The sequence below is a fragment of the Vipera ursinii genome (genome assembly GCF_947247035.1).
Source record: "Vipera ursinii genome assembly, chromosome: 12".
Classification (NCBI taxonomy): Eukaryota; Metazoa; Chordata; class Lepidosauria; order Squamata; family Viperidae; genus Vipera; species Vipera ursinii.
In genome coordinates this window covers 4,446,130-4,459,725 of record NC_139525.1, presented here as the reverse complement: position 1 = coordinate 4,459,725, position 13,596 = coordinate 4,446,130, and the positions used below count along the sequence as shown (strand labels likewise).

The 13,596-nt window shown below is 45.2% G+C and overlaps 2 protein-coding genes across 2 annotated transcripts; one reads left to right on the top strand and one right to left on the bottom strand.

Moving 5' to 3' along the window:
• Nucleotides 1-3,529: 3,529 nt before the first annotated feature.
• Nucleotides 3,530-6,335, top strand: C1GALT1C1 (C1GALT1 specific chaperone 1). The gene is made up of 2 exons (XM_083372207.1): nucleotides 3,530-3,638; nucleotides 5,166-6,335. The coding sequence occupies exon 2, from the start codon at nucleotides 5,171-5,173 to the stop codon at nucleotides 6,119-6,121; it is 951 nt and encodes a 316-aa protein (XP_083228333.1). The 5' UTR covers nucleotides 3,530-3,638; nucleotides 5,166-5,170; the 3' UTR covers nucleotides 6,122-6,335.
• A 327-nt stretch (nucleotides 6,336-6,662) lies between these two features.
• MCTS1 (MCTS1 re-initiation and release factor) lies at nucleotides 6,663-12,712 on the bottom strand. Its single transcript, XM_083372010.1, has 6 exons — nucleotides 12,351-12,712; nucleotides 10,360-10,512; nucleotides 9,886-9,983; nucleotides 8,512-8,645; nucleotides 7,637-7,704; nucleotides 6,663-6,876 (listed from the first exon to the last, which is right to left on the bottom strand). The coding sequence occupies exons 1-6, from the start codon at nucleotides 12,695-12,697 to the stop codon at nucleotides 6,795-6,797; spliced, it is 882 nt and encodes a 293-aa protein (XP_083228136.1). The 5' UTR covers nucleotides 12,698-12,712; the 3' UTR covers nucleotides 6,663-6,794.
• Nucleotides 12,713-13,596: the final 884 nt, after the last annotated feature.

Here is a 13,596-nt window from a genome sequence, read left to right as displayed (position 1 = left end):
AGCAGCCTTCCAATATCTCAGGGGCTGCCCCAAAGAAGAGGCAGTCAAGCTATTCTCCAAAGCACCAGAAGGCAGGACGAGAAGCAACAGATGGAAACTCATCAAGGAGAGAAGCAACCTAGAACTAAGGAGAAACTTCCTGACAGTGAGAACAATTAACCAGTGGAACAACCTGCCTCCAGAAGCAGTGAATGCTCTAACACTGGAAGTTTTTAAGAAGAGACTGGACAGCCATTTGCCTGAAATAGTATAGGGTTTCCTGCATGAGCAGGGGGTTGGACTAGATGACCTCAAAGGTCCCTTCCAACATCATCATCATCATTATTATTATTATTATTATTATTATTATTATTATTATTATTATTATTATTATTATCATCATCATCATCATCATCATCATCATCATCATCTTCCTGCTGTCTCAGAAAAGCTATTTTCCAAAAGAGGATGCATTTGTTTGCTTTATTTTTTTTTCTCCCCGGCATGAATAAAAGATGTTAAGTAGTCAAATCTCTGTCATAAACCAGCTAATGGAAGAGGCTACAACACTCTCGAGAGATGTGAATGGCAGCGCTGTAACCTTGCCCACTTATTCCTTCTCTGGTACGTGGGCACCACGATACCGTGCTTAGCTGCAGATGAACAGGCTCCCCACGGAAGATGGGAAGTTTGGGGAGGGGGGGGCAGAGCATTCTCACCCACTGTGGGAATTGCAGAGAAGGTTCTAGCAAAGGAGTGCAGCTCCCGTAACCCTTGATCAAAGATAATCATAGTTATTAAAATGGATAGGCTGCCAATTCCCAGCCACTGTGGGCCGTTTGCAATTGTTAAAACGTTTAAAAACAAAGAACGGGGGGGGGGAGAAAACTAGAAAAAAAAGCCCCAAGACAAAAGCACAACAATGGCAAAGAAAACAAAAGCAGAAGAAGAACAGAAAGGGGCAGTTTTCCCCAGCAGTTAAGGCTAGAAACCAGGAGACCGGGAGTTCAAGTCCCGGTTTAACCTGAAAGCCAGCTGATTAACGTTGTGCAATCAGCAGGGGGCAGCGAGTTCTAGTCCTGATTTAGGCATGAAAGCCAACTGGGTATCTTTGGGCCAATCGCCAGGAGTCGGTGAGTATAATTATGACCACCTTATCTGGAAATCTTTTTCCTACTCGACTCTTTGTTTTTTACGGTGGCCCACTAGAAATGTGTAGTCTCCCTCTTGCAAAACAGGTGTATGGTAAAATATAGTTTCCGCTATGGTATAAAGAGCACAGGCGGCTAAATTAGATACAGAGAGAGCCCCTTTGATCTAGTGATCTAAGATGCCAAGCTAGAAAGCCTCAAGACTGTGAGTTCTAGTCCCGACTTAACCCTTTGGGCTGCTCACCAGGAGACAGTGAGTTCTAGTCCCGCCTTAGTCGTGAAAGCCAACTGGGTGACCAACCCACCTCACTGGGCCGTTGTTATGGGGAAAAATAGGAAGAAGTATTAACTATGTTCACTGCCTTGAGCGGTTAATAAAAATAATAAAGGTGGGAATATAAATTAAATAAATCAGTCAGCCTCTCCAAAGGCCTGAGTGAACAGGCAGCTCTTTAAAGACCCCCAAAACACCAGAGGGCGGGAGCCGTTCAGGTTTGTAAAAGAATTGGAGTGGGGTGGGTGTCCAGATGCCAACTTTAAGCTACTCAAAGTTAGAGAAACTTGAAATGGTTTTTTTCAGATAAAAGATTTTTATTATTATTATTATTATTATTATTATTATTATTATTATTATTATTATTATTATTTTGGGGGGGGGCTGCCACAAGAGGTTACCGATGCAGAAAGGAACAAGAATCAGTTCTGAATTAGCCAGGGTAGGGTTTGCAAAGTTCTTTTTCACCCCAGTTGAGAGAAAGAGAGAGAGAGAGAGAGAGAGCTGGGGAGAGAAAATCTATTGGACTGACACGGGGAATCTGTCGCTGAATTTATCATTCTGTCAAGGACACAAAGGCTGGTGTGAGCACAGGCAGGAAAACAATTTGCTGAAGCAGTAAGTTGCAATTCATCGGAAACCCGTTCCCAGCATCCTGTTCCATACTCAACAGCTGCTGAAGTGGAACTTGAAATATGGGCTTGGTGATGCAGGGAGAAAATGGATAATGCACCCTTTCGGAGCTGACCTGGTGCCAGCAGGATCAGATCACCGCCTGATACTGGCAGCCCTTGGCGGTATCTCGTGGGGGAATGGTGTGCCACACAATGCCCGCTCCCCCCCCCAGCTCGAGTGCATTGCAAAATAGCCAACCCCCTAGTGTGCAAAGAAGCAGGAGCGTGAACAGAAATGTGCCCAGGGGTGCCCTTTACAAGTGAGGAGGGAGCTAAGCAACAGTGTTTTGCTGCCTGAAGCAAAAGTGAATTCAGACACACCACATCACACACCACTGTTCCTAAAGCTCTTTGCATTGGGGAAAATCCTGCAGGGTCTTTCTCTCCCACCCACCACCCTCCTCGTACAGTCCAAATGCAAAAAGGCAGGCTTCTTGGGGGGGGGGGAACTAGGGGAGGTACAGCTGGTTTCATTGCATTTTGCTTGTTTACCTTCTGGCTTTTTTATTATTATTATTCCTGTTTACCGTCCAGCCCATTTTAGACTGCAAACCTATATGGAAGGTTTATTACATTTGTTGCAATGACCATATGATGCCCTTTGGTTTGATGGTCAGGAGGAGGAGGAGGAAGGAGGAGGCAGGAGGGGGGAGGAGGGAGGAGGAAGAGAAAGGGAGGGAGGGAGGAAAGGAAGGAAGGAGGAGGAAGGAGGGAGGAGGAGGAAGGAAGGAAGGAAGGAGGAGGAGGAGGAACCACCATTCTTTGGAAGAGCAGATTCAAAATAATAAAATAAAATAATAAAATAAAATAAAATAATGAAATGAAATAAAATAAAATAAATAAAATAATAAAATAAAATAAATAAATAAATAAAATAAAAATAAAATAAAATAAAATAAAATAAAATAAAATAAAATAAAATAAAATAAAATAAAATAAAATAATAATAAAATAAAATAAAATAAAATAAAATAAAATAAAATAAAATAAAATAAAATAAAATAAAATAAATAAGCAAGCAAGCAGTAATCTTCCACTTCTTTCTTTTTCGGCCACAAGATGGCAACCTGCCATTTCTCCTTTCCTTTCATTCATTCATTCTTTCTCGTCTGTTAAAAAAAAAAAGGCTCCGCACAACCTTCTCCACATCTCCAGCTGTGCCAGACTACAACTCCCATCATCCCCACCCAGCGCAAGGACCGCAACGCTTCGCTAGCAAGGCAAGAAGGGAGGAGCTCAGCCCCGCCTCCCTCCTCCTCCTCCTCCGCTGCCCCGCCCTCGGGGGGAGGAGGCGTGGCCAGGGGGGAACGCCGCCTTCCTTCCTTCCTTCCTCCTCTGCCCCGCCCGCCAGCAGGAGGCGGGGCCAGAGCGTGACGCCACGCTTCTTGTCGGTCTCCCCCGCCCCGCCTTCCCGGAGGAGGCGTGGCCAGAGGGACGCCACGCTTCTCTCTCTCTCTCTCTCTCCCCGCCCCGCCTTGCGGGAGGAGGCGTGGCCAGAGGACAGGCAGGTTCCGCCATAGAGAGCGGAAGTAGATCCGGATTCCTCTTGCTGGCGGGGAGGTGAGTGGCGGCGTTTCTGGCTCGACTCCGGATTTGGGGAGGTTGGGAGGGGGCTGCCGCACCTCTTTGCCTCCACAACTTCCCCAGCCCTGCCGGTTCGTGCAGCCCCCGTCTCCGCCGACTTCTCCCTCGCCACCTCTGGGGTTCAGAGAGACTGCCTTGGCACATGGAGGCTCTACTTCGGTTCCCGTCCGCAGGGCAGGTCAACAGCCTTTGGAGACGTTATTGATTCCTTACTGTGGTTGTCCGTATCCGGGAGGAAAAGCTAGGTCTGGATACCCTAAAGCAGCGTTTCCCAACCTTAGCCATTTTAAGATATGTGGACTTCAATTCCCAGAATACCCCAGCCAGCATGGCTGGCTGGAGTATTCTGGGAGTTGAAGTCCACACATCTTAAAATGGCTAAGGTTGGGAAATGCTGCCCTAAAGCAGCGTTTCCCAACCTTAGGAACTTGAAGATGCGTGGACTTCAACTCCCAGAATTCCCCAGCCAGCTATGCTGGCTGGGGAATTCTGGGAGTTGAAGTCCACGCATCTTCAAGTTCCTAAGGTTGGGAAACGCTGCTCTAAAGGAATATTCTGGGACCACCCTCCAAGGCTGTATCCCCCTTTCCAGCTAGGAAGCCAGAAGTAGTTTATTTTCTTTGGCGCCCCTGACTGGAATACTTGTCACAGATCACCCTCTACTTACGACAGCTCTGCTCAAAGTTACAACGGCGTTCAAAGTGCGCCAACCATTTTTCACCCTTTGTAGCGCCCCCATGATCCCGTGATTGAATCTTTAAGATGCTTGGCAACTGATTCACACTTATGACCATTGCAGTGTCCCAGGGTTCTTGGTGATCAACCTTCAGACAAGCAACCTCACTGGGGGAGCCGCATTCACTGAACAACCGACTTACTAACTTATCAACTGCAGTGAATAACTGCAGTAACAGCTGCGGCAAGAGAGGTCCTAAAACGGGGCAAAATTCACTCCACAGAAATGTGGGACTCAGTTGTGATCATAAATCGAGGACTACCTATATTTCCAAATTAGGGAGGCGATGGGAGTGCAGATTCAAAACCACTTTTCAAAACTTCCCAGGCCTTTAATCAGACTGATTTTACATACAAAAGCTTTTCTGGCCTCTTTCCCTGCTAAGAATGCAGAAAAGGAACCCAACCTACAACCTACTGCAGGTGTCTTCAAACTTGGCCCTTTTATGACTTGTGGACCAACTTCCAGAATTCCTCAGCCACCGTGCCTGGCTGAGGAGTTCTGGGAGTTGAAGTCCACGAGTCATAAAAGGGCCAAGTTTGAAGGCCGCTGACCTACTGCAATATTAACTATACCGCAGTGATTCACTTAACTGTGGCTAAAAAGGTCATAAAATGGGAGTGGCAAAGTCAACTGTCTCGCCTGACAACAAAAATGTTGAGTTCCCTCGTGAGTCGAGTGACTTGTTTATGCACTCAGGCGAGCAATTTGTCGAAATCTCCATTTAACCACCTGCCATTTTTTTCCTGCTCCGTAAAATATTCCAGGGATCATGATTTCCGAAAGCAGCTCCTTCCTGAAAGGCATGGTGCTCGGAGGGATTTGCTGCGCCTTGGTGACCCTTCTGGGACACATTAAAACGGGCCACACTACGAAATCTCACGAGCACCGACACCTCCAAGCCCCCAGGAAAGAGGACGTCCTCGGCCTCTCGGAAGAGAAGCGCCTGGAACTGACCCAGAGTCTCCGCGTCTACTGCATCATCCTGGTCAAACCCAAGGACCTGGGACATTGGGCCGCGGTGAAAGAAACCTGGAGTAAACATTGCGACCGGGCCGACTTCTACAGCTCTGAGAACGTCAAGGTCTTCGACTCCATCGTGCTGAACACCGAGGACATGTGGACGATGATGCGCAAGGCCTACGCCTATGCCTACGAGAATTACAGAGAGGGCTACAACTGGTTTTTCCTCGCCTACCCCAGCACCTTTGCCGTTATCGAAAACCTCAAGTACTTCTTGTTGAAGCAAGACGCCGCCCAGCCGTTCTACACAGGCCAGACTCAATCCTCGGGGGATCTGCAGTACGTGAACGGCGCGGGCGGGATTGTTCTGAGCGTGGAGTCCTTGCGGCGGCTCTACCGGATTTTTCAGGATCCGGAGAAGTGTCCCGAACACGGGGGCGTGATTTGGAAGCTTTCCGAAGATAAACAGCTAGCCTTGTGCTTAAAGTACGGCGGGGTGCAGGCCGAGAACGCAGAAGACTCGGAGAAAAAGGACATCTTCAACACCAAGTCGGTGGGCACCCTCATAAAAGAGGCCATGGCTAACCGCCCCCAGGAGGTGGTGGAAGGCTGCTGTTCGGATATGGCCATCACGTTCAGTGGCCTGTCACCAAACCACATGCACGTCATGATGTACGGTGTCTACAGGCTCAGAGCATACGGCCACAGTTTCAACGACGTCTTAACCTTCCTCCCTCCCCCAGACTCCGATAATGACTGAAGAGGGCAGCGGAAAAGCGGAAACCCACCACGCACATGTCCTGTTCCTTTGGCAAGCAGCATGTATTCAGGACACTTCCAAATTTGCATTTTATTAGTATCTGTGTTATCTCTCTCTCTCTCTCCTCTCTCTCTCTCTCTTTGGCACAATCTGGTTTTGTAATCTTTGCAAGGGGGGAGGGGGGGTCCTCTTTTTAAAACCGACAAGCCCTTTTATACACCTGTGAATGTTACCTGGAGGAAGGGGGGGAGGGGGGGAAAACCACTTCAAAGATTTCTTTCCTTGACCATTGCATAGCGGGTTATGTAAATATTTAAAAATCAAGATGAATCTACTATAAATTAAATCTATTTTTCCAACTGGGGGGCGTCCTGCGTCTTCTTTAGCACAGCGCTGCACACCAGAGAAAGGGAAGAGACAACATTTTATCCTAAATCTCTGCTTCCCTTCTCAGCTTTACAAGCGCGAAACCCATGTCGCTTTTTGCTTTCTTCTCAAACTCAGCTGGAATATTTACTTATTTTAAGAAAGCTAACAGGACTTCAGCGTTCACTTGATTTATTTAGCATAGCCACAGAACAAAATAAATTTGTACATTCAGGTACACATTTAAAAACAGAATTACAGAGTAGTCCACGCTGGCAAGAAGCATACTGCATACTTCCCGCTGATTTCACTTGTAGGTCTTCATATGCCAGAGGCCGTCATTTAAATAGTGAATATTTTCAATGCCGATCCCTTTGTTGACTTTCTCTCTGGAGAGATGGAGAAGACAAAGATCAGGTTTCCCGCTCTGGATAAAAGGTTTTTAAAATGTCAATGGGCAGAAGCTACTTCCCAAATCGGATGTATTTATAACCAAGCAGCTGAAAGCCTACTGGTCTGGGAAGTTAGAAATGTCCTAGACTTATTTTCAGCCTTTTAAAAAATATACATGCAAGGAAAAAAGGTTTAATAATGGCCTCTAGCCATGACTTATCTCGGGGGGGGGGGGGTCTTCAAACTTGGCCCTTTTATGACTTGTGGACTTCAACTCCCAGAATTCCTTAGCCAGCGTAGCACGCTGGCTGAGGAATTCTGGGAGTTGAAGTCCACAAGTCATAAAAGGGCCAAGTTTGAAGACCCCTCCACCTCATCTCTTGTGCTTTATTAAGCGTTCACAAAGGCAGGAGAAAGGATCAACAAGCATCAAGTCTACACATCTCTAAAGGTCACTGGGTCCCAAGTTCAAGAAATTATCAGGAGAATTAAATATGTTCTTAAGAAGGAAGTTGGAATAAAAACACGTCTACTAGGGCCAATCCTTATAATATTATTATTTTTTTCTGGACGGTAGGCCAACCTGGACTTAATAGACCTTTACTTGTTAACCCATTTGAACTGTTTGGAAAACATGCCGTCTGCAAAAAGTGGCAGACTCGGTTTAGAAGAGGTCTTGCAATATTAACTGCTAATTGGAGCTAGGAGAACAAAGTTGAAGAAGAATAGGATTTTCTTTTTAAAAGGAAGACTCACATGTCATCTGCTGCCATCTTCATGACTCCGACACATAGTGCATGTTGCTTTCCTTCTGCCATTATTGCCTGTAACGGTCTGCTAAGGAAAGTATCTTGTTATGTGGTAATTTAAAAGCATGACAACAGCAGTAAGTAAAGGTCTAATGAGAAGAAACAGCCTTAAAAATTAAAGCATAGCAGGCTAAGGAAATCACATTTTATTCAGTGGATCTCATTCAGGTCTTTTCATTAAACAAAAAAATTCCAAGTGTGCCATATTAGTGCTTAACACGTAAGATGTTTGAGAGGTTTTTTTTTGCTTAATGAAATATCTGAATGAGTCAGTGAATTAATAGACTTCTCTCATATGTAACATGTGTTTATTGGTCTTTAGGTTAGCTGATCAATGAGAGCTATAACTGCTCTCCCCCACAACTACTTAAGTTTGGGCATTACAGTATTAATCCACCGTTGTCAACTAATGAGCAATTACCCATTCTGAAAAAGCTATCACCCAACTTAACAATACACTCTTAACTCTTCAGTGAAGCTAAGGAATTGTTAAAGCAGACTGCTACAAAAAAAAATCATAAACCCTTGTGACCAGCATGCCTATGTTACGATAAACCAGTTGACACTCATAATTCTCAGTGAATTTAGAGAGATCCAGCAACCACAAAATCGAAGTTTCTGAACGTTTCCTTGAAGGCAAAGCACTTAAGATTACGTTAAAACACAACTGCACACTTTAGGAATAGTTAAGAAGACTGATAGTTTTTGATTCCTTATTTCCAGGTTGATAATCCGTCAGATTAATGATCCGAGCTACTTTTAAGTTCTGTTGTGTTCTGAGAAAACAATTGCAACCCACAGACGATGCCTATCCAAGGATACCACAATCGTATCAGCAGCAGCAGGGTAAAGCTTGGCTCCTGGAGACGTCAGGCCAGGACACATTATATTTGCTCCACTAAGTACAAATTTAATGGCTCCTTTATCAACTTGTTGATGTGGTAGAATGAATGGATCTACGGAGTGGGGAAAAAGGTTAACGAGATAAAACAGCAACTGGGTTGAATCAGAACATCTAAAACACTGTTCCTTTAGCCGACGCAAGCAGGAAACTCCTTCCCAGAGATACGACGTGGGGGGAAAAAGTATATCCCTCACACACTTCTCTAATCTTTCTCACAGGCTTTCAAAACAGTTATTACAAAGCTTCCTTCCAAATGGTGCTCTGTTAGGGAGAAGTTTAATCCACTTAAAAAAAAATACCAGCACATCCTGATTAATAAATCCAAATCTAGCTATCAGCTTTTCAATTTGATCCCTTTTTCTCTCCAAAGAGCTAGGGGAATAACTGGCTTAATAAATCCAGCTGCTCAAAAGCAGGCCTTGGTCCTCCCCTCCTCAATCCATCCAACTCAAAAAGAACAGCCCATTCTGAAACAAAGGAGAATAATTCCAGGAAAAGAATTTCTAGCATCTAGCTGAATGTTACCCCAGAGAAATTCGTGCTAAAAAAGCCGCCCTCTTAACATCATAAACAAGGGTCTCGCCAGGTGATTCAGAATTTGGAATAGAACTAAAGAGAGATTCAGAATGCCTTGGTCTAATGGGAGTTGCCAATTGTGAATGTCTTGATTTTTAAACATACGCATTACAGCAGAAAGACAGATAATTTGCCGGTCCTGTGTGTAGATCAAATGCAAAGGAATGAGCTACTTACAACAGAATAAAAGAACCGAAAGAAACAGGAATAGACCAGCAGCACACACACACACACACAAAGTCTGAATCCTGCTCTTCTAAATCAGAAAGTTTTCACATGCATACACACATACGCCACTACATTTGAGAGGAAAAAACTGGAAAAGGGGTTAATAAAATTCAGAGGGAGGGAAAGATAAAGATAAAAGATACAAGCACGCAAATTCAGAATGGAATGAACAGAAAATAACGAAGAAAAGGTCATAGGCAGAAGAGCGTAAAAAAATCAGGCAATTCAGGTTGAAATAGGGAAAAATGTCAGATTGCACAATGGAAAGAGGTAAACTGCATAGAGAGAACAAAAGAAAACCCTGCAAAGAACATGCAAACATACTATGCCCTTTCTATACTACACAGGCTGTCCAGTTCTGCTTTCCGACTAAACGCCTGTGAATTTCTTTTCCGTATACCAATTTAAAACAAATACGCTTGATCTGAAAGTTGTCAATCCTTTGATTTCATTCAAACCCGTAACCATTCCCCCCAAAAAACACTTACATTTATGTAGTAACCTCAGTGTGGGATAAAAGGGCCCTTCCCTTTGTCTGAAGAACAGCAGTTCACCATTTACTGTGAGAATTTCTATATGTTCATGACTGAAACATACAAAATTAACACGGGTGATTTTTTTAAATAAAGAGAAGCATTTCTAATACCATTTAGAACAACCATGAAAGAGAAAAGTTTACATTTTTCAAATTGCGCACTAAATAATCTGTAAGCCACCCAGAGTCACCTTACAGAGGGAAAATGGCAGCATAAAAATTTAATAAAATAAGGAACAAAATAACTTTGCAAGGTTAATGTTTCCATCAAACATAAATATCCTGCTAGCCTCCAATTCAGAAAATAATCTTGTAAACATTCCAGCATGTTTTCACTTTGACCAGTACAATTTCAATCTAGCAACCTATTTCTCACACCTAAAAATTAATAATACAAAGAGGAAGCCAAAGGAAAGAAAGAACTTACCATCGTACTATCTTAACGGGGTCTTTCTTTGGCATAATTTGGTTTAGCCATGGTTCAATACCCGGGAATTGATCTATCAGTTGGTTCTTAATGCCTTTAATAACCGATGTTTTCAACTGGATGCAGTTTGATACATTCTCTTTTTCATCAAATCTGACAAACGAATTATATAATGTTAGAAACAACCTTCCTTCTTCATCCACTTACAATGCGGTTATGCATGTATTTCTTTGCCAACAAAACTGCAGTGACTAGTCCAGATCAGGAAGCAACGCGGATTTATTTGAAAGCATTAAAAAATAAAACCAAGAAACATTACACAGAAGTTCTATTTTTCTCACATTTTTACTTCAGACAATATGTTCAGGGTCCCATCTCAAAGGCCATATTTTTATTTTTTATTTATTTTATTTTTTATTTTAATCTCATTTATATCCCGCCCTTCTCCGAAGACTCAGGGCATTATTAATATTTATAATCACAGTCAATTTGCATTGTTTTAAATATTTTATCTTGTTTTTAACTGATTGTAATTGCCTAGAGTCACCTTTAGGCAAAGATGGGCAGTGTATAACTTTTACAAATAAATAAACACATTAAAATAAGGTTTGCTGGATCTCACCAAGATTAGTAACAGTATAGTCTCCAGCATCCCCAACATAGTTCTGTACACACACCCAACCTATCTGGGGAGACCAACTGAAGAGGGTAGCCTGTATTACAGTGAACTCCCTAGAAAGGTGGAAAACAAGTCAGAAGCACCGTCAACGAAAGGGATAAAGAGTTTATTTCCTGTATGAATGTGGGCTCCCCTCCCTGCCCTTCAACCAGCTTCTAGGAACCTGCACCAGCCAAGAAGTCAGATGATGTAAAAAAAAAATAATATATTAATATATCAATACTTGAAGGGCTGTCAGAGAAAAGAGGGTTTACTTTGTTCTCAAAAACAAGAAGCAATGGGGGGAAAACTTGTCAAAGGGAGACCCAATCAGAAACTAAGGAAGAATTTCCGGGCAGTGAGAAGAATTAAATCAGTGGAATAGTTGGCATCCTGAAATTGTAAGTGCTCCAACACTGGAGGTTTTTAAGAAGAGATCGGACAACCATTTGTCCAGGATGGTATAAAGACTCCTCCTGCCTTGGGCAAGGGGGTTGGACTAGAAGACCTCCCAGGTCCCTTCCAGCCTTATGATACTACTTCTATTTTGATTGTGCTGATACCTGAGTCCTTTCAGGAGAAGGGCGGTATATAAATCAAATAAATAAATAAATAAATACCGTATCTCAGCACGAATCTGAGTTCGGCTGAAATTTGATGAGAGTGCGGGGGTCCTTTGGGCAGGGGGGCTGGACTAGAAGACCTCTAAGGGCCCTTCCAGCCCTGTCATCCTACTTCTAGTCTGACTGCATTAATATTGTATCTCAGGATGAATCCGTGTTAGGGTGACATTTAGCGAGAGTGGGGGTGGGGGGTTTAAAATATTGGGCAAGGGGGGTTGGCCTAGATGACCTCCAAGGCCCCTTTCCCACCTTAACGATTCTAGCTCTACTTCGACGGCACAGATATCGTTACCTCAGGACGAATCCGAGGATGAATTTTAGCGGCCGTGGGTGGCGGGGTCGTTTGGGGCGGGGCTGGACTAGAAGACCTCCGGGGTCCCCCACCCCCACCCCGGCCCTGCGGCCACGCTTGGCCCCGCGCAATCGGGCGAAGGCTTCCGCCCGGCTTTTGTCCTGCCTGCCCACCGATCTGCCCCCGTTCCTGCGGCCACCCATTAGCCGCAGTCATCGCAGCATCGAACGAGGAGAGCCCGAAGGGGGTCGGGCCTACCCCTCTCCCCCCAGCCAGGCAGGTAGGCCTCGACGATGGGAGTTGTAGTCCCGCCGCCCCCGGCTGAGCGACCCTTCCAAGCCCCCACAAACACCCCCACGCCGCGTCCCCGGCCCTGATTCCCCGCGGCGGGGCTGCCCCGCGCCCCCTCCCCACTCACTTCTTGAACATCCTGGGCTGACGGGGCGCTGCTCCCCGCGAGGCCGGGCGGAGCGAGGGCTGGGGCGGGTGGGGACGGGCACCCCGGGCTCCCGCGTCGTCCCTCCTGGCGCGCTCAGGCAAGGCCTCTCCGGCCCTTCCTTCTCGTCTGCCCTGGCCGGAAAGGGAACGCGCGCGCGCGCGCTTGACGGCCGTCGCAAACCGCGGGCGTCGAGGAGCGAAGGAAGGCAGCGCCCCAGCTCCCGAAGGGTGAGCCCGGGTGGCCTCGGAAAAACTACCGCTCCCGGCAGGCAGCGCGCCACGGAAACGGCTGAGCGGCCGCTTTGGAGCCGGAACGGCCGTTACCATGGAGACGCATCGAGTTAGGCCCCCTAGGCTGCCTGGCTCTGCTTAAAGGGACAGCTACGATTTTTTTTAAAAAAAACAAAAACCTGGAGAAATAAAATACAGGTCGTCCTTGATTTACGACAGCTCGTTTAGTGACCATTCAAAGTGACAACGGCGCTGGAAAACATGACTTTATGACCGTTTTTCGTACAGCCATCGCAGCATCCCCATGGTCAAGCGATCAAAGTTCAGACGCTTGGCAACTGACTCGTATTTATGACGGTTTCAGTGTCCCGGAGTCATGTGATCCTTTTTTCGACCTTCTGACAAGCCAAGTCATTGGGGAAGCCAGATTCATTTAACAACCATGTTACTAACTTCACAACTGCAGTGATTCACTTCACAACTGTGGCAAGAAAGGTCGTAAAATGGGGCAAAACACATTTAACAAATGTCTCGCTTAGCAACAGAAATTTGGGCTCTGTTGTGATCGTAACCAAGGACTATCTGAATATCAGACTTTATAATATTCCCAGCACGTTCCTGTGACTTATAGGTCGGTTCTGCTTTTTGGCTTGATCCGAATGTTCCTTTTTAGGGGCATCCAATGTAAAGTGTATCCAATACGTCAGCTGGAATATAAGCCCACCTGCAGCTTTTATTATCAGTTTTTCTCAATCTTAGCAATTCCTTGAAATGTATTTATTCTGTCAATGACCTTAGCAACTCCCAAGATATGTGGACTTCAGCTCCCAGAATTCCCCAGCCAGCATGTTTATTCTGGGATCTTTGGTTAAACCATGGCTTAATGCACCGCTATTTTAGTTGGTATCTATGGTACTAATTGCTATTTGCTTCCAATCTCCCAAGTTTTCATGTCTAAATAGGACCTGGTTACCTAGGGGCAGGAGGCAACGGCT

What these genes read in the sequence shown, in the direction of transcription:
- C1GALT1C1 (XM_083372207.1), top strand. Translation starts at nt 5,171, where the DNA reads ATGATTTCCGAAAGCAGCTCCTTCCTGAAAGGCATGGTGCTCGGAGGG.
- MCTS1 (XM_083372010.1), bottom strand. Translation starts at nt 12,697, where the DNA reads ATGGTAACGGCCGTTCCGGCTCCAAAGCGGCCGCTCAGCCGTTTCCGT. An exon ending in CAGCCCAGGATGTTCAAGAA is followed by an intron (nt 10,513 to 12,350) that starts GTGAGTGGGGAG and finishes TTCGTTTGTCAG; the next exon opens with ATTTGATGAAAAAGAGAATG. An exon ending in AAGATGGCAGCAGATGACAT is followed by an intron (nt 6,877 to 7,636) that starts GTGAGTCTTCCT and finishes CCATCTCTCCAG; the next exon opens with AGAGAAAGTCAACAAAGGGA.